Genomic DNA, 27,416 nt, shown 5'->3' with positions numbered 1-27,416 from the left:
TAGATCTCACAGGAAAAAACCAGGAAGAAAAAAATTCTATGTAAAATATTTTGCCAGGACCAAAGATCCCAGCATGGAACTAGGTCCTTACTCCTGACTAGGCAGAAAAAACTGAGTAGCTATAGCAGAGAGAGAGAGAGGATCAACTTGGTACATTCAGCCTGCCCATTAACGGTTCAAATCTCAGCCAGTTCCTGCTGAACCAGCCGAGATTCAAACCGTGTATGGCTGACCTAAGCTTTGTGAACAAGGTGTCTTGGAAGAACTTTAAAGTATCTGACTGTGATGAATTGTTAGAAAAGAAGGGGTTAACTTGCTTTTGAATAAATTTTTTTAATTCATTTTTTAGTCCGTAAACTCACAGACAATTGTATTTGTGGAGTAAGCCGTGTTCAGGTTTCAATATATACAGTAGTATCTGCAGTGCATAATTTGATAAACTGTGAAAATAATTGGCACCAGCCAGAATAAAAAGTAGGATTAAGTAGTACACATCTTGACTTACCAAGATCATTATTTTTTGTTATGGCATTGGCTGCCCTTGTCCGTGGACCTTGCTGTGTGAAGTGATAGCCAAATTTAATAATCGATGTACTGTCCTCAAGCAGTTTTGCAATCTTCATCTCCACTTCAGTTCCCAGCTGCTGTCTCTGTTGAAAAATGGAATAAAAAAAAAAGACCAGGATAGTCAAGATGAAATGGAAATTTATATTAATCTTTATACCTTGCAGTTGTTTTTGTACTTATTAAGAAATAATGCAAGTATCAATGTCAAAATATTAAATAACCCAGTCTTGTGCACTATTTTCCTTTGGAAAAATTAATATGAGGTCAAGAGGTGACCTAAAACTGTCATACTAGAGTGCAGGGCTGTGTTCAAGTTAAAATTGTACCGGTTTACGGGTTATTTTATTATTACTTCAGATTGCAGTACTGGATTCCGTGGCAAGCAGTTGTGAACCCTTTTCTACAATTAAATGATTAGTTAGGAGTGAGTACAAGTACCAATGTTTTTTGTGCTGATGTCAACGTAAGTGGTTTCTGCCTCACATTAAGGGCCCTTTCACATTGTTCTGTAGCAAAATCGTGGTAAAAACACGTGTGTTTTTACCAAGATTTTGCGGTATTTCAGATGTGTTTCCTGTGCGTTTTTTGGGTTGTATGCACCTGTGAAAAATGGGCGTGACTCAAAAGCGCACCAAAATTGCAGTGCGTATTTACTGCGATTTCTATTTCAATGAGAAGCTGCGTTTTTGGTGCGGTTTTAAAATGTAACACATCTGTAACGCATTTGTGTGAAGCGTTCCATAGAATTTAAAGGGAAACATTTTTCTTGCAAGGTAAAAACGCAGGAAAAATGTATAGGACCTTAAAGTTGTACTCCCAGCAAACAACTAAATGCACAAATAAAATACATATAGGTGAGCCTGTTTTGCCTACCAAATAATTTGTATTTCTTTCCATCTAGTCTTGAGATTTACACAGCTCTGCAACACAGCCCAGCCATGAAACAACTTAAAGTTTATAGAGTTCTATGGCCACGGCATACAATTTCAGTTCATTACATCAGCACTGAAATAACAATACAAACCATTGTTATTTTTGACAATCCAGTATAAGCTTACTTTAACATTGTGAGTTCTGCCTGTCTAATGGCCATCACCATCCACAACTTTCTGGATTCCCTACATGCTTGGCAGCTTTCCTCTCTGCTCATTCCTTTGGTTTACTTTCACACACTAAGAACGAAATATCCCATGGTACCTTTGCTGCCTATTATATTGCGTTTTTCATTCTAATTCCTAAAATTCCTCCTCCCAGCACCTCTGTAGTACAGAAGGCAGGCTCTGTGAAATGTGTGACACAGCAGTATTGTCTCACAGGGCATAGTGACTACATGTCAGAATTCAAGGATGTGAATGTGAGGGAATCTTCACAAAGTAAGTTTACAAGCTTCAAGATAATTCAGATTTTTAGGAGTAGGCTAGAAATAATTGAAATACAGTGTGAAAATTAATATATGAATTTACATTTTGACCACAGATACACTTTAAGGAATACAGTTGTGTCCTCTCTCCACCCCACCATGCATACTAGACAGTGAAAGAGCAGTAGCTCTCTCCCCCTTTTGGCATGTTCCTTGTATATGGGATTCCAAGGGGCTGATACCATTTGGAATTTAGATATGTAAGCTGGACACGCATGTCTGTAAAACCCATGCATTTAGCTGAATAAAGAGTTGTAAACAAAAATACACTGATCAGCACTGTAGTCAATTGGTTGCGGCCACTGATTGAGAAAAATGTTCCAACATCTCGTTAGATTGATTTCTGTCGAATGGGAATGGCCATAGTTAGATCGAAATTCATCCAGTCCCTGCTGAACCAGCAGAATTTTGATCCATCTATTGCCAGCTTTACACTTCCTAAATTTTCTAAAATACTTTAGACAATTTATCAATGAAGCAACAACCAAAATGAGCCAAAATATATATTAAATATCATGAAAAATAACATAAAGCATGCCAGTGGCCTAGAATGCTTTAAAAGTTCCTGTTGTGGTTAGCGCTAACCTGATCACTTGGGGGCACATCCTGAATATGACCACTCATGCCCACCATTAGCTTCAATATAAAAACAACAGATACTTTTCATATGGGAAAGTATCTGAAGACAAATCGGACACATCTATGAAGGGTTTTGCCATGTCTGGGGTGCTTCCCCACAATGGCTTGTGCTATTAATTTGCCATTGTAAGTATGGCATGTTTAACCACTTCCGGCCCGCGCTAAAGCCGAAGTACGGCTACAGCGCGGACTCGAATTTCCAGGAGGCCGTCTTTAAACGGCCTCCCAGTAACAGGCTCCCCGCGCGCTCCCGCGAGCGCGCATCAGGGGAAAATCTGTGTCGGCCGTGTCCCTTGCACACAGCCAATCACAGATCGTGGTGAATGGCCAATCACAGCGGCCATTTACCACGTGATCGGACCGTGCAATGAGAGGTGATCTCATATGTAAACATATGAGATCATCTCTCATCGCCAGCTCTCTTCCTCACACGGAGACTGCAGTGTGAGGAAGAGGAGAGCAGATCACCGGGAAGGGGACACAAAGGAATGTAATCAGGGCACTGATCACCAGTGCCCTGATTACAGAAGAGGGGAAAAAAAATGCCACAACTGCCATCAGTGCCCCTCATCAGTGCCCACAGTCAGTGCCCATAGTGCTGCCAGTCAGTGCCCATCAGTGCCTGCTCATCTAGGCACTGATGGGCACTGACTAGCAGCACTATGGGCACTGAGTGTGGGCACTGATGGTGCTGCCCATCAGTGCCACCCGTCAGTATCCATCAGTGCCGCCCGTCAGTATCCATCAGTGCCGCCCATCAGCGCACATCAGTGAAGGAGAAAAATGTATTTATTTTCAAAATGTACTCACAGAAAATAAGAAAAACTGAAGGGAACGGGGCCGGCCCTCGCGCCGCTGAAAAGGGAACGGGGCCGGCCCTCGCGCCGCTGAAGGGAACGGGGCCGGCCCTCGCGCCGCTGAAGGGAACGGGGCCGGCCCTCGCGCCGCTGAAGGGATAGGGGGCCGGCCCTCGCGCCGCTGAAGGGATAGGGGGCCGGCCCTCGCGCCGCTGAAGGGAACGGGGCCGGCCCTCGCGCCGCTGAAGGGAACGGGGCCGGCCCTACTGCAACTGTTTACATAGCTGCCTGAGCAGCACTGAAGGTGTGTTTGGGAAACAACAGGCAGCCATGAGGCTTCATAATTACTGTGCGGCAAATGGCAGCAAAATACACCAAGAAAGCCTTACCTGATTGTCAATTTTAATTTCTCGTAAAGTTTCATTGTCTCTTAGTGCCTCCACCAAAGCCAAGATGCCTGTTCCAGTGACAAAATTGGATTCGATATTTAAACTCTTCAGACTTTGGTTTACTTTCAACATGTCAGCAAATGCCTTAGAACAAGAAAAAAATGAAAAGAAAAAAAAAAGACACAAAATTATACATTTACCTTAAAGCAATATATTAAATAAAATGTACCTTGTAAGTGCAATAGCTAAAACAACAATATTCCCTTGCCAACTGCCTAACTGGGAAATTACGTCATTACTTTGACATTTAATACCGGGGTTATGGCTGCAGCTAGATGCCATAAGCTTGGTATGAGTGATGCATTCGCCGCTGGATCACTTTTAGAAGTTGTGGTTTCTGGTCTTACCTAGTTGATCAGTAGCTCAGGGAACCAAATCTGTGCTGGCCGCGGCTGGGCACAGAGATGAGCAAATGAAAGATGGCCTCCACTCATCTCTATAGCCTAGGAGGACCGGAGTGATGTCATGACGTCACTTTCGGTTCTGCCACAATGTAAACAAGGCCTTTTTTTTTTTCCTCAAAGCTAAAGATCAAAACTTTTTTTTTTTTATCTTTTGCTTTTAAGGGTAAAGGAGAGATTTGGGGACCCCAGATCTCTCCATAAAGAGGACCTGTCATGCTGTATTATAGCAAGGGATGTTTACATTCCTTGCGATAATAAAAGTGATCAAAAATATATTTTTAAAAGGACAGTGTAAAAATAAAAAATGTAATAAAAATAATTTATGATAAAAAATGTTTAAAGCGCCCTGCAGTGGTGAAGGCATATGTAGGTCACACCCACATATGTAAGCAGTGTACGCACCACACGTGAGTTATCACCGTGAATCTCAGAGCAATAGCAATAATTCTAGAACTAGACCTACTCTAACTCTAAACTAGTAATCTGTAGAAATTTTTCAAGTGTCGTCTATGGATACTTTTAGGTACCATAGTTTGGCCCCATTCCACAAGCGTAGGCAATTTAAAAGCATGACATGTTAGGTCTTTATTTACTCGGCGTAAAATCATCTTTCATATTTTACAAAAAAAGGGTCTTCAAAACCAAACTGCAGGTTCCCCCATGTCTAGATTATCATTGGGTCTAACAACATAAAGAGTCGCCAAAATTTTTAACGTTTTTCTCAAAATTGTGCAATTGTGTAACATTTGTGGCCCTTTTGCCAATTACTGTATATATATACATATTGTGTTCATTATAAATAAATATTCTTCTTTTTTATACCTTCCTGTGCCGTTACCCGTTACAGTCCCAATCTGGGGGATTCTGTCCATATATATGCTTTAAACTAGCTAAAGGGATGAGGGTTTAAAACGATCCAGCAATGCTTTAAACCTATCCAACTCCCACACTCCTTGTTATTTTACAAAAAATTGGTATCTATATTGTATTTAGTTTTTTTTTTTATTAAATTAAAGTGGATTTTTTACAAAAATTGCAATGACCGCCATTTTAATCTTTAGGTCTAGGGCCTCTGCTATATATATATATATATATATATATATATCTATATATTTTTTTTTTTTGATACACACACACACACACACACACACACATATTTTGTAAAATCTTACCTGTAAAATTCCTTTCTCTGAGTCCTCCGACAGTCGCCGCCTCTTCATATTCGTCACATATGGGGTATTAGACTTTGCTCCGAAGGAGTAGCTAGGCAACAGAATATGTTAACAATAAAGCTTTAACATATCCCACCCTCAAGGGGTGGTCCCCTCAGTCAATACCCTCCTACTTCCTGCAACCATATCTCAGTTTTAGTGGAATAGCAGTAGAGTATACATTCAAACCCCAAAAGAGGGGCGGGGGCGGCGACTGTCGGAGGACTCAGAGAAAGGAATTTTACAGGTAAGATTTTACAAAAATTCCGTTTTCTCTTACGTCCTCCGACAGTCGCCGCCTCTTCATATTCGTCACATATGGGGACGTCCCAAAGCAGTGCAAACATGAGGGGTGGGAAACGCATCCGCGCCGAAAGGCAACGCAGTCTCCACATCAAAGAAAGGAACCTTACCAAAGGAAGGAAACCAGCTGGGCAACAGCAAAAATAAGTGCTCAACAGGAGCAACAACCCAGGAAAAGACAAAAAAACCAGGGGATACAAAAAACTATCCCAACAGCCAGGAGTCCCCAACAAGGGACCCTATGGAACAGCCGCACTAAGAACCTTGCGGCCAAAGGAAGCATCCGCCGATGCCTGAACATCTACTTTGTGGAATTTTGTGAAAGTGTGTACGGTCGACCAAGTCGCCGCCTTACACACCTGGGCTACAGAAGCCCCATGACGGCAGGCCCAAGACGTACTCAGTGATCTAGTAGAGTGCGCCTTCACAGGCACAGGGGGAACCTTCCCCTGCAAGGCATAGGCCTGTTCAATGGTCTGCCTGATCCATTTGGCAATGGTAGAGGCGGAAGCCGCCATGCCCTTCCGAGGACCCTCTGGAAGAACAAACAAGGAGTCAGTCTTACGAAAAGACTCAGTCGATTTAAGGTAAACCCTTATCGCCCGAACAACATCCAGAGAGTGCAATCTCACCTCCTTCGGATGTTTAGGCTTCGTGCACAACGAAGGCAAAACAATATCCTCGTTAAGATGGAATTCCGAAACTCGTTTCGGTAGAAAAGAAGGATTAGGTCGCAAGACCACCTTATCCAAATGAACAACCAGGTACGGAGACTTGCAGGACAAAGCCGCCAGTTCCGACACTCTGCAAGCCGAAGTGATCGCCACCAAAAAGGCGACCTTTTTGGACAACATAGACAACGAGATCTCCCTGATCTGTTCAAAAGGAGCACGTTGTAACACAGATAGAACTAGATTCAAGTCCCAAGGGGGCAAAGGATCCCTCCTAGGAGGAACCAGATGCCGCACACCCTGAATAAAAGTGCCAACCAAGGAGTTGGAAGCCACGGGACGTTGAAACAGAACGGCCAGCGCCGACACCTGACCCTTAATCGTAGCCAGCGCCAAACGCTGATCGACACCCGTCTGAAGGAAAGACAGCACACGGGAAACCGAGTACGTGCGGGGTGAAAACCCCCTGGACTCACACCAGGCAAAATAGGCCTTCCAAGTACGGTAATAAACCTTCCCCGAGGAAGACTTCCTCGCGTTGATCAAAGTATGAACGACCTCTGGAGAGAGACCCTTCTCCTTCAGGACCTCGGTCTCAACAGCCAGGCCGTCAAAGCCAGCGACTGTAAAGCAGGATGGTAAATCGGTCCTTGAGACAGTAGATCGTCTCGAAGAGGCAGACGCCAAGGAGCGTCGACCGCCAGATTCACGAGGTCTGCGTACCAGGACCGGCGAGGCCAGTCCGGTGCCACAAGAATCACCGTGCTGCGTTCCGAGTGCAACCTGCGAAGGAACCTGGACAGCAACTGAATCGGTGGAAACGCGTACATCAGCCTGTACTGATGCCACGGGGCCACTAACGCGTCCGACGCGTCTGCCCGAGGGTCGCGCGTCCTTGCCACGAACCTCTTCACCTTGTAGTTGAGGCGAGACGCGAACAGGTCCACATCTGGAAGACCCCACTTCGCGCACAACATCTGGAAGACAGCCGGGTGGAGAGACCATTCCCCCTGATCCAGGGTCTGGCGACTCAGATAGTCCGCCTGCCAGTTCTCCACTCCCGGAATGTGAACCGCCGTTATCGCCGGGACATGAGTCTCGGCCCAAGACAGAATGTCGGCCACTTCTCGAGCCGCTCGGGCACTCCTGGTGCCCCCTTGGTGGTTGATGTAGGCCACCGCCGTGGCATTGTCCGTCTGCACCCGAACCGGGCAGCCCTGCAGCCGGTCCGTCCAGCGATGAAGACAGAGCCTTATCGCACGCAATTCCAGAATGTTGATCGGAAGGGAAGACTCCCCCTCCGACCAGGTCCCCTGGGCGGACAGAACGCCCAGAACACCACCCCAGCCCGACAGGCTGGCATCCGTGGTGATTATCGTCTACGAGATCGGACGAAACGACTTGCCCCCGGACACCAACGGGGACTGGAGCCACCACAGAAGGTTTTCCCTGGTGCGATGACTCAACGAGATCTGAAGATCCAGAGATTGAGGTCGCCCGTCCCACCTGGACAGGATCTCCGCTTGGAGACCCCGCGTGTGAAACTGCGCGAAAGGAATCGCCTCGAAGGCCGAGACCATCAATCCCAGACATCTCATACCCGTCCGCAGAGACGAGTGTGGAACGTCCCTGAGGGACCTGACTTCCTCCTGAAGAGTCCTGAGTTTGTCTTCCGGCAGGAAGACCTTCGCCTGCACCGAGTCCAGTATCATTCCCAGATAAGGGAGACGAACCGACGGGCTCAGTGTCGACTTTGGAACATTTATCGTCCAACCGAACTCCTGCAGAGTTTGCATTGTGACAGACAGGTCCTTCTCCAGACCCTGTCTGGTCGCAGACCGAACCAGAATGTCGTCCAGATACCCCAGGGCAGAAATGCCCTGGGCTCTCAATAATGCCAGAACCGGTGCAAGCACCTTGGTGAAGACCCGCGGAGCCGAGGCGAGCCCAAAGGGCAACGCCACAAACTGGTAGTGATCCTCCGCAATGGCAAATCGAAGGTACTTCTGATGACCCTCGAATATGGGGATGTGAAGGTACGCATCCTTCAAATCGATGGAGGCCATGAATTCCCCCGGAACCAGGGCAGCCACCACCGAGCGCAGGGATTCCATGCGGAACTTGCGAACTCGCACAGAGCGGTTCAGAGCTTTCAAGTCCAGAATCGGACGAACCTTGCCCTCCTTCCTGGGCACGGTGAACAGATTGGAATAAAACCCCCGAAATCTGTCCCGATGAGGCACCGGAACCACCACTCCCTGAGCCCTCAGGTCCCGCACCGCCAGGTGCAGATCCCGCAGGCGCTCTGGAGACAGTTGAAGATTTGAGGGAAAAAATCTGCTCTCCGGCCGAGAGAGAAACTCGATCTTGTAACCAGATCGAACGATTTCCAGAACCCATCTGTCCCTCACACGGGCCAACCAGGGCTGAAGAAAACCGAGCAAGCGTCCCCCCACCCCAAAACTGGGTGAGGGCGCCCCTTCAGGCCGAACTGTTATGGGCCGCAGGTCCGGATTGACCGGACTTCTGTTTCCCAGACCAGGGCTTCTTCTGAGAGCCTTGGCCCTTGAACGGTTTGCCCTTGTAGTGCGGCCGAAAGGCACGAAAGGACCCCTGAGGGGGCCGAAAATGAGCATGCTTCTTCCCAGAAGCCCCCTTAGCCTTGGGGAAATGGGGCAAGAGAGTGCTCTTACCCCCGGTAATCCCCTTAATCAACACATCCAGGGACTCCCCAAAAAGGCGAGACCCATCATAAGGCAGATTGGCCAAGGTTTTACGTGAAGATTGGTCCACCGACCAACATTTCAACCAAACCAAGCGGCGAGACAACACCGCCACGCTGTGCACACGCGCGGCCAACGGAATCAGGTCCAGGTCCGCATCACACAGATACATGACACCCTGGTGGATCTGATCCACCATATCCAGGGTCGCCGCCGAGGCCGAATCGGCCACTAGGACGCGCCTAAGCATCTGCGTCCAACTTGCGATCGCCTGGGCCGCCATGAGAGAAGCAAACAGAGCCTTAAGCATAGAACCCGTAACAGAATAAGTATGACGGGCAAGAGACTCCAGTCTCCTATCCGTGGCATCACGGAAAACAGGGGATCCCTCTGCAGGGATCGCAGTGGCTTTGTTCAAAACCGCAATAGCATGATCCACTGGCGGAGGCACACACCACCGTTCATCAGTGGCAGGCGAGAAAGGATAACGCAGCTTAAATTTACTTGGTACCGCAAAAGGCTTGCGCAAATCGCGCCATTGGCCTTAACAGCGCGCTGAAAATCAGCATTGCAGGGAAAAACCTGCGGCGTCCTGCGTTTTCTCTGCGTCCCATAAGCCGCCAAGGCAGCTGGGGGACACACCTCGTCCTGCAAACGTAGCGTCTGCTTAATGGAAGCAATCAACTCATCCATGATTGCAAGCTCTTCAGGCGAGCCAGGGGGAGAATTATCAACCCCCTCAACTCCAGCCTCTACCTCAGACCCCACTAGATCAAGAGAGGAGCGGGACCCCGATAGGGGGGTCCCCGCCAGAACAGCCCCATCACCTTCACCCTCAGAATCAGAGGACAGAGCAACTCTGGGCCGTTTAGTAGATTGAGCAGCCACCAGCATTTGCACCTGTGCAGCAAGGCCAGCCACAATAGTGGCTAAATCCCCCCCTGGGGGGGAAACAGCGGTCCCCTGGCTTTCCACCAATACTGTGGGAAACTTGCCCTCCTGAGAATCCATTGCCCCTGTATGCCAGACAACCAAGGGTTAACTGCCCCCTTACAGCAAGCGCGGCAAGCGCAGCCCACCGCACCACACTCAGGCACAATGAGACCCCCACAGGGAATATACAGACTGAATACAGGCAATGGAACACAGGAATAGAAGGATAAAACCTGAGGAGACTCCGCTGCTGCTGCTGCCTCGATCGGTGCTTCCAGGAGAGAGGAAGTGATGCTGCCAGGGCGCTCTATGTAAGCCTATGGAGGCTACAAGAAAATGGCCGCCGTGCATGTAAACCATGCGGCCTGAGCGGGCGCCGGTAAAATGGCGTCGTTTGGCGCCGAAATCGCCGCTCCACAGTGCATAAAATCACACACAATATTATCCCATTATATGGATACATGTTAGATCGCCGCAGCGATCGCTGTATATGCCCCAACATGCCATTAAAAACATGCCCCACAGCACACAGCTCCTCACACTGCCCAGCCTGACATACTCAGTGTCATACAGCTCCCCCCCCCCCCTTGCAGCCCACAGCATGCAGCCGAGAGATAGGGAGACAAGCAGTGTGATTAAAGGCAGGTTACACAGTCCCAGACTGAGACCCCCCCCAGACAGACAGGTCCCCACATAGATACACTTACCTCACATGGCGTGGGGAACCCGCACAGACGAACAAGCCGCTGCACATGAGGCAGGGAGAGTCGCAATTCAAGACGCACACAATGGCGGTTCAGAAACCGCACAGCGTCCGGTGAGGTAGCCACCTCACCAATCATCCCTGCACCGAACAGGGATGGGTCGTTCACTGTGCCAGGAGCGTTACCTGGCTGAACGCTCGATGGCAGACTGGGAAGCCACTGACCCACGACCTGCGACCAGGGGGATCAGCCCGAGACCCAGTCCGCATGATCCTCTTCGTCCGAAGAACTAACTAATGCTGACAAAAATAACAGCTAAGTAAAGGTAGAGAGAAAACTCAAACAAAATATCAAAAAGAAGAAAGAGTCTGGGACAAAAAGTCCCAGCACAGAGAGAGCCAGCCACTCCTGACAAGCTAGACATTAAAACTGAGATATGGTTGCAGGAAGTAGGAGGGTATTGACTGAGGGGACCACCCCTTGAGGGTGGGATATGTTAAAGCTTTATTGTTAACATATTCTGTTGCCTAGCTACTCCTTCGGAGCAAAGTCTAATACCCCATATGTGACGAATATGAAGAGGCGGCGACTGTCGGAGGACGTAAGAGAAATATATATATATATATATATATATATATATATATATATATATATATATACACACACACACACACACACACACACACACACACACACACACACACAAAGCTGCATTTATTTATTTTAAACTTACACATTTATGACAGAGCTACAGATATCCAAAATGTTTTCTTGTCTTTTTTTAAACCATATAGTATGGTTTTTAAATAAAAAACATAACTAAATTAATATGTAACAAACCAATGTAGAGCCATATAATGCATGCTTGCAAGTAAGCAAATACAGGGGAAATCCTCTTTCATTTTGAAGTGACAATATAGTCATAGACCCCCTTCACACGGGCGGATCTAGTTTTGCTTAGCAGAGGATCTGTCCACCGATCCCCTGCTGAGCTGAGTGGAGCAACTGCATGACAGGTCTGTGTCTGCTCTGCTTTTGACACAGCCCCCTCTGCTCTATGGGTAGCCGGATGTAAATACACTGGCTGTTTGTTTACACCCAACTGCCCCGATCAAAGAGATCCCTCTTCTGTTTGTTTTAGCTGGATTGAATCAGAGGTAGGAGGTGTAAAAGTCTGCCTGCCCATAGAGGAGAATGGAGGGTTCCGATCAGGTCCATCTGAAAAATGGACACGCAGACCTGACTGGATGGGCTGTGTGAAAGGGGCCTGAAGGCATTCCCCTCCCTTGTATGCCAAACTAACATCATATTAAATGAGTTCAGAAAGAAAAAGAAATACAAAATATTTACCACTGCAACAGGATCATTGCTTCTTGTTGCTGCAATACTGAATTTTTTAACATGCGTGTTTTTTTCCAAAGCCTTTGCAAATTCTTTTAAGGTGGGAATAGGGATATTCTGGAAAGAAAAGGTTAGATGTAATGCCCAGATAATCAAAGTAATAATTTTGTGGTGAAATATTAAGAAGAAATACTGCATTCATATATGTAAGCAGTGAATACATGTAATGACAGAATTTTGTACATAAATTTCTATTTTAAACCATGCAGACCAAGGTGTCCAGTACAAATTACAGTGCCAGGTTTTGGGACAAACCATAACACTGACAGGGGTGTTTAAACAGTTATATTTCTTTGAGTGTAAGTGGCAAAATAATTAATACCGCTTCAGGCTGGTCCACACTTCCAGCTGACCACAGAGTGCCCTTTAAATAGACATCATATGATGGCAGAATCCACCATATGATGCAAAGTTCTCTATTATGCTATGACAGTACATACAGGTAGCAACAGATCCCCAAAGCAATTCACGTTTAACTGCTGTGGAGATCGGGCGCACAGGAAGTACTATTCTGTGCTTCATATTGGTGAATGCTAATAAATCTCTTCATGGTATGTCCACCAATCCTCTACAGGTGAGAAGGACAAAAAGCAGGAGTGGGCGGGAGCAAGTCTCAGGTGCATGAAGTGAAGTAGAGCACAGGAGAGTGCCGTCCGTTAACTCGTTCCCACACAGGAACATGGATTATTGATGATATACGCAGCCAACATTTTAGTTAAAGGAGTTGTAAAGTCAGAGGGTTTTTTATCTTAATGCATTCCATGCATTAGGATAAAAAGCCTTCTATGTGTAGCAGCCGCCCTAGCAACCCCTAATACTTACCTGAGCCACATTTCTATCCAGCAATGTCCACGAATACCTCGGCCATCCAGGACTCTTCCTCTTGATTTGCTGAGACAAGCCATTGGCTCCCGCTGCTGTCAAAGTCAGTTAGCCAATCAGGAGATAGAGGGGGCAGGGCAGAACGGCAGCTCTGTGTCTGAATGGACACACGGAGCTGCAATTGGGCTTGGGTGCCACATAGCAAGCTGCTTGCTGTGGGGGCACTCAACAGGAGTGAGGGGCAAGGAGCAGCGAAGAAGGACAGGAGAAGAGGAGGATCCGGGCTGCTCTGTGCAAAACCAACTGCACAGAAGAGGTAAGTATAACATGTTTGTTATTGGAAAAAAAAACACACAAGACTTTACTATCACCTAAATTTTAGCAACAAAGTTTAGGCAGACCATGCAAAATATATAAAATTTATACTGCAGATTTAGGGCCGCTTCACACTGTGAATCATGCAGGAATATACTGCGTACTCCTGTGCAATTCTTATGCGTCCGGGGCTCAGTGCGATTTCAGCCTATTCACTTGAATGGGGTGGAATCGCACTAGGCTGCAGCAAAAATAGCGCATGCACTACTTTAAAAAATGCACAGCAACCAGATCACATGGCACTACTGTACAATGCGATCCTGCGCAGGAAAATGCACTGTGTTTGTGATCTGAGTTTGGGGTGTAACTAAGTTCACATTGACAACCACCGCAGATTGCAAATGTAGTGCGTTTTGAACGCGGCGTGGGAAACGTGCATGAAATATGGGTTTGCTGCACTGCATTCTGGTGTGAACTGACCCTAGGCGGTTTAAGCTGGCCATACATTATACAGTTTTCTTAGTCAATTTAATTTAGATTCTCCTTCAACTATGTAGTGCAGGGGCGTACCTGACTGCATAAAAATTAAAAGTGTTTGACCTCATATTTTATGATTTTGGTAAATGTAAAGGGAAATTGTACAAGAAAATTGTATCAGGTATGGCCAGCTTTAGACTTTAAAGCAAAGTGCAGTTGTGTTAACTTTAAATCCTAAACATCTTAACAATGCATCCAAAATATTACCTTTATGTTATTCAGGTTAACATCAGTTAATCGTGGATCATTGTTTTTAATTCTTTTTAAACTCTCTTCCACATTGGTGGGATTTGGAGGTTCATCAAAGACAGGCATTAGTGGCTCTGCTTTCACCACATCTAAAAAGTAAAAAGTACACAAATTTAGAAAACAAGAAGAATGAAAGTATTTAGGAGATAAGCAGTTTGGTCTGTTTATGGTGGAGAGTATCCTGGCTATAATAGGAGACAGGGTTAACTATTAGGATTGATTACTAGTTCTGTAGAATCACTTGGAAGGTTAGAATTACTCATAATCAAGAGGAAGCCAATAATGTGTCGCACTCATGTGCAGCTTTGAAATCGCACTGACCATACTGGTGTGAATGGGGGCTAATAGCCAGACTGATTTAGTTATTGTTCCCCTAAGGCTCATGATGTCAGGCACCAGCATATGCACGTAGTACTGTATTCTGTCCACATTCACACTATTCCCATAGAGCCGCCCATTCATTTCATTTGGCTGCTCTACATAAGGCAAAGTAGCTCTTGCACGTTTCTGTGCTCTGACATTTAACTGCACATTTTGGGGCTCTGGTCACATGAAAACTGCATGTCTGCTTGCTGCATTTGGGGTGTCATTAGCAATGAATAGCACTACAAGCACAACATGGTATTTTGTGCATTTTATGAAGACGTTAAGGCGCTGCTAAAGTGTAAATGCAGCCTAAAATAAGATCAGCGCTGTGATGCCTGCTAAGTATAAATGTTGTGAAGTCCATTAGACATTTTCTAAAATGAATAATCTCTTGACAACCAAGCCTATTCTTTAGTTCCAATTTTTTAATCATCAGTAAATGTACACAAGCCTTTACTACTTACTTGGAAATCCTTGCGCATCATAGCCATTGCTGGTGTTATTTGGCAGCAGATTGTGCATTCCAAGGATTGCTAAAAATATATAAACAAATACAGTATGTTTTAAGAATCCACATTATGACTTTGCCATAAATGAACTGTCTTATTCACATGTGGTTATCAGCACTTACTCTATGCATAAAATTGTTCAGCCTGTACAAAGCAATTCGTTTTTACATTTCATATAAAAAGGCATCTGCATTGCTGCTCGCATTTTACCTTAAAGTGGAACTTTAGTCAGAAAATTAATTCCTGCATTGATCACTTCAGATTGGCCCCTTTTGCAGGTATAGCTATGTAAAACATTAAAAATAGGTGTCTATACTGTTTAAAATCCAGTAATACACTGTCTCACACTGCTCTGCACATGGTCAATTGTTCTCCATTTTTAGGCCCTTTCAGACACTGCCCAATTTATAGAGGCCAATCTGCAAAATGGAATTAAACCATCCTATCCTTTACAGGCAAGGAAGCTGCTTCTGTTTGATCTGCAACTACCATGGTGCTGCACATGTGACCAGTTATGACACCAGCCATTTGATGGTTTGACAGCTTAGTTGAGGACACAAGAAAATGTGACAGTTAGCTATTCCGGCATACTAGGAATGTAACTGTTGAAATCATTAAATTAATTGGTTTAGTCCTGCTTTATGATTTACTGCTGTTCAGGGGCTCTGGGCTTCAGCAAAGAGGCAGCCTCCAGCAAGATGAAATAGGAGCAACGCTGGAAGCAATTTTCAGCACACAGTCATTTTTGTAGCATAATTATTAATGTGTAATGTATGTTCCTTGCTAAAGAATATTATTTTTTATCAAGTTGATATGGATAAAGTTCGGCTTTAAAGTGATACTAAAGTCACTTTTTTTTCCAAGTTAAAAATAATAAACATGTTATACTTACCTCCTCTGTGCAGTGGTTTTTCACAGAGCAGCCCCAATCCTCCTCTTCTCGAGTCTCTTTGGCTCTCTTGGCCCCTCTCTCCAGTTGAGAGCCCCCACAGCAAGCAGCTTTCTATGGGGGCACCCAAGCCGAGCCACAGCTCCCTGTGTCCTGGCCCAATCCTCTGTCTCTCCTCGTTGGCTGACTGACTTTGATTGACAGCACCAAGAGCCAATGGGGCCATGCTGCTGTCTCAGCCAATGAGGAGGGGAGTCCTGGGCAGCCGAGATACTCCTGCAGCATCCTTGGATCTAAATGGACCTCAGGTAAGTATTAGGTGGGCTGCTGCACACAAAAGGCTTTTTATCTTAATGCATAGAAGGCATTAAGATAAAGAACCTTTTGCCTTTAAAACTACTTTAATGTAATTAAAACCCCACTCTGGGCTTGACCTATCATGATATTTATTTACACAACCCCCCCCCCCCCCACTCCTGGGAAAGGCAGACCTAAGTACCCCGACCAGGTCCCTTACCACCACTGGCTCAAATGTGGGGGACTGCTGTTCCAACACTGGCAGATATCCAACTGGAAGTGTTCACAACTCACATACAGTGATGTGGACACCCATAGAAGGACCCTTCCTTCTATGGGTGTCCAAACAGAGGAGGAAAAGACTTAGGCCAGCGATGTCACATGATCACAGCTTCTAGCAGGTTAAAATGCAGCTTTTTTATGTTTTTTACTAAAAGGATAGGTTAGAAGGGGAGTGTGAAAGGTATAGTAATATATATGTAGCACCCGCCTTTTTTTTTTTATATTTCTCTGCTTAACAGGCAAATTTATGTGCTGTCTGCTTAACAGAGAGCTCAGATAGTTTAGTGAGATCTGCTCAGTGTGCTCTGGTGCTACTCATACTGTCTTGATGTTTCACACTGATCCAGTAGCAATGGAGTATACTGAATAGTGGGTGGGGACCTGGCAGATGAGAACATGGATGTCTATACAGCTCTGGCCAATTAGAAGGGGATGCGCCCCAAGGCATGCTGGGTATCTGTATTTATATCTAAAGAGCACATGGGCTAGGGGTCTTCCTCTACAGAGAAAGGTTCAACTAGGGAAGGAGGCTGTGGCCTATCCCTAGCATAGACTGCCATGCGGGCCTCAAGGTAGGCAATCTAAGGGGCCGAAACACTGAAGCTGAAACCCATGGCTCTCTGGCAAGCTTACTGAGGGATGATGTCCACGGATCCTGTCTTATTTCACAGAGGAAGTTGACCTGCAGCCAGGGCCTTTTGAGTAAAGACCCCCAAAGGGATCCTAGAGACTGTTGTTGCTAAAATCCCCCTCTTTGTGTTAGAAGTCCGCATACTGGGTGTAAGCTAAAGGGGACACTGGCTAGTGTCTTGAAGAAGCAAGGTCCATTAGATTCCTTCTACTACAAAGGGACTTGCTTTGTTCTGTACAGTCTGCTGCATAGTGCTACTGAACGTCTGCTACACAGTCCTAATAGGAAGTTGTCCTCGCTTGTGAATAATTTGGAGAATCCTACTAAATCCCTTCTCTTAGCAAAGTTCTCCAAATAAAATACAAAAACACACATCCCCTAGACTGGTCATTGGAGACAACAAGCAGAAGAGTGTGTGCCCCTGTATGAAAATACCTTGTGACTGGCTGTGGATCAATGGGAGACCCAGGCACAATTATTGATGCGGAGCTAACGCTACATATACAGGTTAAACTCAACAAATGAGATATAAAAAAAAAAACACACCAAAACTGACTAAGTACAGCAATTTGAGGGAGAATAATGCCTCGTTTCCACTGAGCCGATCGGTTCGGGTCGGTTCGGTGCGCTAATTTGAGTGTTTCCATTATGAAAGTGGCACATACAACCGAACCAAACCGAACCGAACCATTCCTGGTCCTGCTTCAGATGTAGGGCCATAGGAAATGGTATGGTAAGGTTAGGGTGGAGCTACTGGCGTCACACGATAGATTCCACTGATTGGCGGACAGGAAAACTTCAATGCTCACGTCAAATGAAATAGAAAAACAAACACCTCATTTGGTGTAAACCCCGCATGGTCCCTGGTGGCCCGACTTGCAGTGGAAACGCTCACCTGAATAGACCGGACCATTCTAACCCTTCCAAACTGTACCGATCCAAACCATTCCGCTCAGTGGAAACGAGGCATAAGTGACTTCCCATGGACCCAGTTTAGGCCCAGTTAATGGAGGTACTGATGATATGATTGTGCCTTACTACTTCTGGGAAAGCCAGCAGCTTGAAATCATGTGATAATACTCTCCCGTGATGTACTGGGGCACATTTTTTGGGGATTTCGAGCACTCTGCTTTCCTAGAAGGTGGCAATGATATCATGGGCACCTTGAGGAAGTGGGGTGGGGGCAGTTAAAGTGGAGTTCCACCCATTTTAATAAGTTTAGATGTACGTAATCCCCTTTAAAAATGCTTTTACCAATGTAAACTATTTATTTTTGCAAGGAAATACCTTTTTTTTTCTTTATTCATCCGCACTTCCGGGTCCGGCCGCCTATAGGCGATTACGTCACTAGGCGATTTGCAAGGACTGCTGGGATCTATCCCAGCAGCACTTGCGAATCGCCTAGTGACGAAATCTCGCATTATTACACCGGCACCAGCTGTACTCAGGGATGTATTGATTTGAGTCCGCACTCAGCCCCGGCCCCTCTCAATGAGCGCTACGGGATGTATTGCTTTGAGTCCGAGCTCCGGGGCGGAGTGCGGACTCAAATCAATACATCCCTGAGTACAGCTGGTGCTATAATGCGAGATTTTGTCACTAGGCGATTCGCAAGGACTGCTGGGATACATCCCAGCAGCCCTTGCGAACCGCTTAGTGACGTAATCGCCTATAAGCGGCCGGACCGGAAGTGCGGATGAATAAAGAAGAAAAAAGGTATTTCCTTGCAAAAAAATAAAATAAATAGTTTACATTGGTAGAAGCATTTTTAAAGGGGATTACGTACATCTAAACTTATTAAAATGGGTGGAACTCCACTTTAACAAGGCAGACTTTAAAATTTTTATGAAAGTTCCACCTTAAGTTAAAAAAAAAAAAAAAACACATGTAATTACATTCATTTAAGTCTAATGCAATCACATTCATTAACTCTAGATGCAGTTACCAAGCCGTTCATTCTAGTTTAGAAGTATTAACTATTTATGAGCCATTTTGCCTTTTAAATGCTAACCTGCAAGGTCACATAGTTCTGTGTCTGTGGCACTGCTCAATGCCTCTTCCAGCTCCGGATCAAGTGACAACTTCTCCTCAGTATGGAAATCTTTGGGCTTTTGTTTAGGAATAAATACTTTTCCTGCAAAAAAAAAAAATACATTTTGATGTAAAAGGTCAACCTTGAGCTAAACAGTTTTTCATTCCTACAAAAGAAAGCGTGCAAAGTCTTTGTCCTGTCATGCACTGTGTGTGATTTTTGCACACCTGGCTAAATGCAACACACACAAACGCATGTGCAATAAGAGTGTATAGAGCATTGGAGTACCTTGTTTCAGAACACAATCTTTTTACTCAGACTATTCTTACCAGGTGAAACATAAATATAAAAGGCCTTTACTGCAGAATATTGAATACTAACACTAATGCGCCTTTATAATTATAAGTCAAGTTGTTAGGCAGTCCATTCAAAATTAATGAGTAAGCTCCCTAAGGACCCTTTCACAGAAGTAAACTGGTGTGGTCTGCCTGTCAGTTGTTCAGACGGATCCGATTGGACCCTCTATTCTCCTCTACAGAGCGGCAAATGTGTAAACGGACCGTTTACAACCGCCAAAATCAAATCCGATAAAAATAAATGAATGGGAACCCATTCCCCATCCATCTGGTGGATTGGATAGCTGTCAGGTGTAAATGGACAGATGGTCTGTTTACATCTGACCGCCCATAGAGGAGAGCGGGCCATGTCTGTGTCCATTCTGCATAAGCAGATCTGACACGGACCAGCACATAATCCCCCTCTGAGCAAGCAGAATCCTGGCAGAGCCCAACCCTTTACACAGGTGTCATCTGTTCAGTCATGTTTTTTCAAAGGAAAAACTGATTCAGTTTATGTCAGATCAGTTTATATAGTCTACATCTGTTTTTTACAACCATTTTTTTACTTTGTTGTTGCAGACACCAAACAGAGGTAACTAAAGTATAAACAAAAAATGGATTTTTGTAAGATCTTACCGTAAAATCCTTTTCTCTTAAGCTCATTGACAGACGTAGTCTTCTTGATTCTCAAGAGCTGGGTTATGTTGTCTCCGCAGGAGTAGGACTAGGCAGAAAGACAAAACGTTCTGGCTCCACCTTAGGGGCAGTCCCTGAGGGTATATCCTCCCTCTCTCTGCTACAGGGAATCAGTTCTGTTTTAAAGCAGTACAGAGAATTTAACCCAACCCAACTCAATGATAGAGGGGCGGGTACTACGTCTGTCAATGAGCTTAAGAGAAAAGGATTTTACGGTAAGATCTTACAAAAATCCATTTTTCTCTATCGCTCATTGACAGACGTAGTCTTCTTGATTCTCAAGAGCTGGGACATCCAGAAGCAGTGCCACAAAATGAGGGGTGGGATTGACAGAATCAAAATCCAATCTAGAAGGCCCAACCGGAGCCAACCAGAAGTATCAAAGGACTCATCGAGTAAACAGATGAGACCTACCCCACAAATCCTCGAGGTAGACCAACAGTCTCCTCAAACAGTGGCCTGCAGGAACCTTGCAGCCAGAAGAGGCATCTGACGATGCCATCACATAAACCTTATACAATATTGTAAAGGTATGAACCGACTACTAAACAGTCGCCTTGAAAACCTGAACCACTGACGCCTGATGGCGGAAGGTCCAGGAAACTCTAAGCGCCCGAGTAGAATGCGCCTTAACAGGGAACGGGGGATCCCGACCTTTAGATAAAATAAGCCTATACCACCGTCTGTCTGATCCATCTAAAGATGGTCGCAGCAGAACAGGCAACCCCTTCTTAGGGCCATCCGTGATCACAAACAGTGAATCCGTCTTACAAATTGAATCCGTAGTATTCAAGTATATCCTGATCGCCCGAACTACATCCAAGGAAAGCCATGCAAATTCTCGAGGATGATTGGGCTAAGGACATAGGAAGGACAATACACTGTCCTTATTCAATGAAACTTTGAAACCACCTTAGAAGGAAGGATGGATTCGGATGAAGAACAACCTTATCCCTATGAACCACCAGATCTGGGGAACAACAGTATAATGCAGCCAGTTCTGACGCCCTGCGTGCAGAAGTGATAGCCACCAAGAAGACCACCTTCTGGGATAAAGTAGGCAAGGGAATCTCCCTGATATTTTCAAAGGGAGGTGTCTGAAGAACCGACAGCACCAAATTAAGATCCCAGGATGGTAACGGCGCGTGCACTGGCAGAGCCAGGTGTCGCACCCCCTGGATGAAATTCCGCACCAAGGAATGAGTAGACAAAAGCTTCTGAAAGAAGATAGCAAATGCTGAAACCAGACCCTTGATAACACTCAAGGCCAGCTTCTGCTCAACTCCCTGTTGCAGAAAGCCAATATTCGGACTACCGAATAAAGATGTAGATGGAACCCAAGGGATTCACATCACACAATATAAGACTTCCATGTACGATGATAATCTTTCTGGAAGTCGCTTTCCTGTTTTAACTAGAGTAGGAATAACTGAAGCTGACAATCCCTTGTCCTTCAGCACCTGGGTCTCAATAACCAGGCCGTTTAAAACCAGCGATCGTAAAGCAGGATGGAAGATCGGTCCCTGAGACAGTAGATCCTCCCTGAGAGGAAGTCTCCACGGGACGTCCGCCATCAGTCTGACCAAGTCGGAGTAACAAGCTCGACGAGGCCAGTCCGGAGCTGCCAGGATTACTGGAATTCCTTCCTCCTCTATCTTGCGAAGAAGTCTTGGCAGTAACCCAAGAGGAGGGAAGGCATACATTAGCTGGTATTGCCCCCACGGGGCGATCAGTGCGTCTGCGGTTTCTGCTAGAGGATCGCGGGAGCGAGCCACGAATCTCTGAACTTTCCTGTTGAATCGAGATGCCAACAGATCCATATCCGGGGTGCCCCATCGTAGGCACAACTGGTGGAAAACGTCTGGATGGAGGGACCATTCCCCTGATCCAGAGTCTGACGGCTGAGATAATCTGCCTGCCAATTCTCCACCCCCGGAATGAACACCGCAGAGATTGCTGGAACAAATCGTTCCGCCCAGCGAAGAATGCAAGCCACTTCTTTGGCCGCTCGGACACTCTTGGTGCCCCCCTGGTGATTGACATAAGCCACGGCCGTGGCGTTGTCCGACTGGATCCGAACCGGGCTGCCCTGGAGCTGCTCGGTCCAGTGAATCAGACAAAGTCTGATCGCTCTCAGTTCCAATACATTTATCGGTAACCTGGATTCTTCCGGGGACCAAGAGTCCCTAGACAGATAACTGACCGAGAATTCCTCCCCATCCGGATAGACTGGCATCCGTGGTCACTGTCGTCCAATATATTGGCAGAAATGACTTTCCCTGGCTGAGCATCGGAGACCGAAGCCACCAGACCAGAGACTCTCTGGTCTGTTTGCTCAATCGGATCTGATTGTCCAGGGATTCCGGATTCCGATTCCATCTGAGAGGAATCCCTTGCTGAAGAATTCGGGTATGGGACTGGGCAAATGGGACTGCTTCGAAGGAAGCCACCATCAACCCCAGACCCCTCATGCAAGTCCGAAGGGAAGACCAGCTGTTGGTGGACTGCTGATTGAATCTTTCGGAGTTTCCCTACCGGAAGAAAAAACTCTTGTCCTGACTGTGTCTAGAATTAGACCCAGATATTCGAGCCTCTGGGTGGGAACCAGAAATGACTTTTGCTGGTTCACCAGCCACCCGAATTCCTGTAAAGAAATCATAGTAATTTCTATGTTTTGTAGCAAGGTCTGAGGAGACTCTGCATGAAGATCGTCTAGGTAACCTAGAATCGATATGCCTCTTTGGCGCAGAAGTGCCAACATTGGGGCCAACACCTTCGTGAAGACCCGCGGAGCCGTGGCGAGACCGAGAGGTAACGCCACAAACTGATAGTGGTTCTCTTCTACGGAAAAACGTAGAAACCGCTGATGTCCTGCGAAAATGGGAATGTGAAGATATGCGTCCTAGATGTCTATGGACGCTAGGACATCCCCTGGATGCAGAAAGGCTGCTACTGTGCGAATGGACTCCATTCTGAATCTTCTTATGTAGACAAAAGAATTGAGTGCCCTTAAGTCCAGAATTGGACGCACACTTTGCCCTCTTTCCTGGGTATTGTAAATAGGTTTGAATAAAAAACCCCTGAAAGCGTTCTGTCCAAGGAACGTGGACTACCACTCCTTGTTGTAGTAAATCTGTGACTGCTCTCCACAGATCGTCTAAACGATCCGGGGATAGTCGGCTATTGGAAGGGAAGAATCGCGCCGGTGGGAGAGATCGAAGCTCGATCTTGTACCCTGACCTTATGACTTCGCAAACCCATCTGTCCGGGATTCTGGAAAGCCATGGATCCGGGAACCGGCGAAGACGTCCCCCCACCCCAGTTATGGGTGGGGGGCGCACCTTCAGGCTTTGGACGGTTTATCTTCAGGTCTAGAGGGGGCGGGCTTTTGCTTGCCCGACCAACGACCCCTGACGCCTCCTGCAGGAGCTTTGGAGGACTTAATTTTTTCACCCGCGGGACGAAAAAAACCTCTTGTGAGCAGAAAAAGAAGGCCCTCGTCTTTGACGAGTTCCTTTACCTTTAAAATTTTGCGGTAAAAAGGTGCTCTTTCCACCCGTGAGATCCTTAATGATCTCATCTAAGTTGGCTCCAAATAGACGCTCTCCTAAAAAGGGGAAATTAGCCAATGCTTTTTTGGAACCTTGGTCGGCTAACCAACCTTTTAGCCACAGTGTACGCTTGAGAACCACCGCTGAGACAGATGCTTGCGCCAATAATGAAGTGGCGTCTAACGCCGCATCACACACAAACTGTAACCCCTGTATCATCTGTTCCAACAAATCTGATACCGCCTGAGGGACCTCTTCTAGGTCCCGGCGTAACCACTTGGTCCATACAGTTACAGCCTGCGAAACCAGACCAATAGCAATTATTGGTCTGAAAGCTGATCCAATCAAGGTAAACATGGTGCGAGACATAGCTTCTATCTTGCGATCCACTGGATCTTTAAAAGATGGAGCGTCTTCTAGAGGAATAACCGTGGCTTTATTCAATCTAGCAATTGGTGAATCCACCACAGGTGGTTCTGTCCATTTCTTAATGAGGGTTTCCTCAAACGGATAACGCCTGTTAATGCGTTTAGAAATAGTAGAAATGCGTTTTGGCAGACTCCATTCTTCTTTGATTGGATTGCCAAAACATTTGGGCAATGGAAAAAACCTTCGCCACTAGATGCGTTTTTAGTCCCAAAAGGGATTTCAGTTTCAGCTATTTCTGACGGAATACCCTGTAATCTTAAGGTCTCTTGAACAGATACCATGAGTGCGTTTACCAACGCTTCCTCTCTGGCTATGGCTGATGCCGAAACATCCTCCTCACTGTCTGAAAAGACAGTACATGAGACACCAATACCAGATGAAGTACCTGCAACTGCAGAAATAGGCTCAGAGTCTGAATCCGAGGTTTCAGATAATAAGGGGTTAGGCGGGGGTCGCTTACTTGCGCCCTGTCCCTGACAAGCCACTTCCACCCGGGACACAAGCTTCCATAATAGCGGACAATGATTTAATCGTCAGTGGGGTGCTGGAGGATCCCGCAGACCCCTCGAGGGGATCCGGAGGAGATACATAAGTGGCAGGGTCCATGATAATTCAGGACACCTTTGCCAGAAAACACAAAAAAACTTTTTTTTTTTTTTTTTTTTTTTAAAAATTGTTTTTTTTTTTTTTTTTTTATGTGTCTCCCCCTAGCGCAATAGCGCCCCTCAGAGTACCTGCTTCTCGATCCCACAGAGAGAGAGAGGGACCCCCAAGGCTCACCAACCGATGCAGTGAAGTTTCCAACCAACTGCAGTCAGCGTCTGTCTTTACAGACTGGAAGGAGCTGTTGCTTTTTCCCGGGTAGAAGGACGTGGCTCCGCCCCCTGTGTACGCCTTCCGGCGTTCCCAGCTCTCCACGAGGTAGCTGGGCTCATGAAACATGGCCGCCCCCATATAGGAGACATTAGACTCCAAAAACATGGCGGCCGGCGTGACCTGAGGACATGCATGCACCTGGTCTACGGCAAAATGGCGGCGGACCGCCGAAATCGTTTTTCCCAGCACATCCACCTGCATCTCTGCTGAGTGGCGATTGATAGATCTACAGGAGATACACTACAAATAAGGTAGGATTATACCTCCTATGTCTGCTGTAATGCTACAGTCTGCTGGGTAGAGTGTTAGCTCTTAAACCAAGTCCACTTCCCACAAACACATGCTGTATTTACAAGGGGGACTTTTAGTGTCAGATATATACTGACCATGTATGGAGGGGCCCATAATTCATACTGCCTCATAACGAGGAAAGAAAAAAGGGAACGTTTACTCACCATACCGAACCGACAGGCACCCTCTCTTCACAATACCCTCTCCACCGGGGTGGGGGTTTGTGGACCACTCCGGACGCCTCGACTCTCAGGTTCCTGGCGTCCAAGCGAGACTTTTAACTCGCAAGGTCAGTCCCTCCACTGGGACTCCGTCGCGGCCGACCCAGCGCAGAGCTCTGGTCTGCACGCGCTCGTAGGCAGAAACCGGGGTGACCACTGGATCTCAACATCCAGCCCGTCGCCCGGCCCCGCATACTTACTTGAATGTGTCGCGGCCGACCAAGCGCAATGCAATGGTCTGCGCGCGCTCGTAGGCCGGCTGGGGTGACCACTAGTGTCGCCCAGTCCGGCGTTTTTTGCTTGAAGATCTCACAGGAAAAACACTGGAGAAAAAACTACCTAAAAAATATTTCTTCTAAAGAAAAAAACTGATTCCCTGTAGCAGAGAGAGGGAGGATATACCCTCAGGGACTGCCCCTAAGGTGGAGCCAGAACGTTTTGTCTTTCTGCCTAGTCCTACTCCTGCGGAGACAACATAACCCAGCTCTTGAGAATCAAGAAGACTACGTCTGTCAATGAGCGATAGAGAAAAAAGTTTGTTGCCTAAAAACTGACATGAACGGAACAGATGCCATCGGTTTACATCCGTTCCATTTCAACTGGTCTGGACGTAACCCTTGTCCGTTAAAAAAAATGGACTGCAACAGGCACGGATGGGTAAACAAGTGATCATTGCTGTCTGTTTTTCATCTGTTAACGGTCCAACCGTGAGAAAGAGGCTTGATGCAAAAAAATAAATAAAAACAAAATATCATGCTGCATTTTTTGTCATTTTTGCAGTACATCAAAAATGGTGTATTGTGGTGCACTATACCACATTGAATAGATGAGTTCACCATATGCACTAATGCCTGCACTGTGAATTACCATGACTCTAAATCAGACAACTTAATTATTATTTTTTTTAATATCAAATAAAAACTACTGTCAGCAAAAACACCAAAAAAAAAAAAAAAATCATAGTTTTATTACACCACGGTCTAAATTATATCCATGAAGCATCAGGAAGGTCAAATCGTAGACTGAAACATGCTGTCAGCATTTAAATATTTGTATGGTATGCATGGCTGTTTATACTGGAGCTCTGGATATATACATTGTGTTTTGTAATAACCCCATTAAGATTCTGGCACATGAGAGAAACAAAAACAGGAGCTGAGGAACACACAGTACATAGAAATACATAAAGCATACAAGTGGTTCATCATTATATAATAAACATACAATCCAAATAGAAGGCTGAGCCTCCTTGGAGACCAGGGCTGAGTGTACAGGAAGTAAGCAGCAGTCATCAAATCCGGATAGAAGACATGGCAAGCTTCATGTATTTACTAAGCAATTTGTCTTTTAGTCAATGCTCATCAAGATATTCCTGTTCTATAAGATCAGCTAAATCCAGTGCTAGCAATGTGAAATCTCCTACTGACAGATGTGTGTGTGCTGGCATTCTATTCATGGCATTAATACTGACCAGACAGAAAAGTCTCCTGGCTGTGTCACACAACCATAGTGTACTCTAGCCGTCACACTCTTATAACAAGACTGGCAATCCTAGATTTCATCCCGACAACATAGACAGAGTCTAAGAAAGCCAGTTAATAATGAGGGCTCATTTACACCACAAACCCTGCATGCAGTTTCACATGTGTAGTTACAGCCAGGGCCGCTGATAGGGGGGGACCACCAGCCCTCTTGTAGGGGGCCCTGGCACACAGGGGGGCCCACACAGAGAGGGGGATTAGTGATGGACAACAATTACAGAAATCTTCCTTCAGCACCTGAATCTGATCTGTCCCTCTCCCTGCTATCAGCTTTTATCTGTTGAGAAAGAGACAGTCGTCCCTCACTAATCCCCCCCCCCCC

General features: G+C 46.1%; 1 protein-coding gene across 1 annotated transcript in view; it reads right to left on the bottom strand.

Annotated features, from left to right (window-relative positions):
• The window catches only part of LOC309555010 (tropomodulin-3-like), a 124,358-nt gene that overhangs the window by 8,744 nt on the left and 88,198 nt on the right, over positions 1 to 27,416 (bottom strand). The window contains exons 4-9 of the mRNA XM_082256820.1: positions 19,131 to 19,253; positions 14,976 to 15,044; positions 14,104 to 14,234; positions 12,172 to 12,279; positions 3,813 to 3,956; positions 506 to 650 (exon numbers count right to left, since the gene is read on the bottom strand). Of these exons, the coding sequence (XP_082112946.1) occupies positions 506 to 650; positions 3,813 to 3,956; positions 12,172 to 12,279; positions 14,104 to 14,234; positions 14,976 to 15,044; positions 19,131 to 19,253 (720 nt within the window). The remainder of the gene's footprint in view (positions 1 to 505; positions 651 to 3,812; positions 3,957 to 12,171; positions 12,280 to 14,103; positions 14,235 to 14,975; positions 15,045 to 19,130; positions 19,254 to 27,416) is intronic.

The sequence above is a fragment of the Pelophylax lessonae genome, assembly GCF_965119305.1.
Source record: "Pelophylax lessonae genome assembly, chromosome: 4".
In the NCBI taxonomy this organism is placed as follows: domain Eukaryota; kingdom Metazoa; phylum Chordata; class Amphibia; order Anura; family Ranidae; genus Pelophylax; species Pelophylax lessonae.
This window is presented reverse-complemented; position numbering and strand designations above follow the sequence as displayed.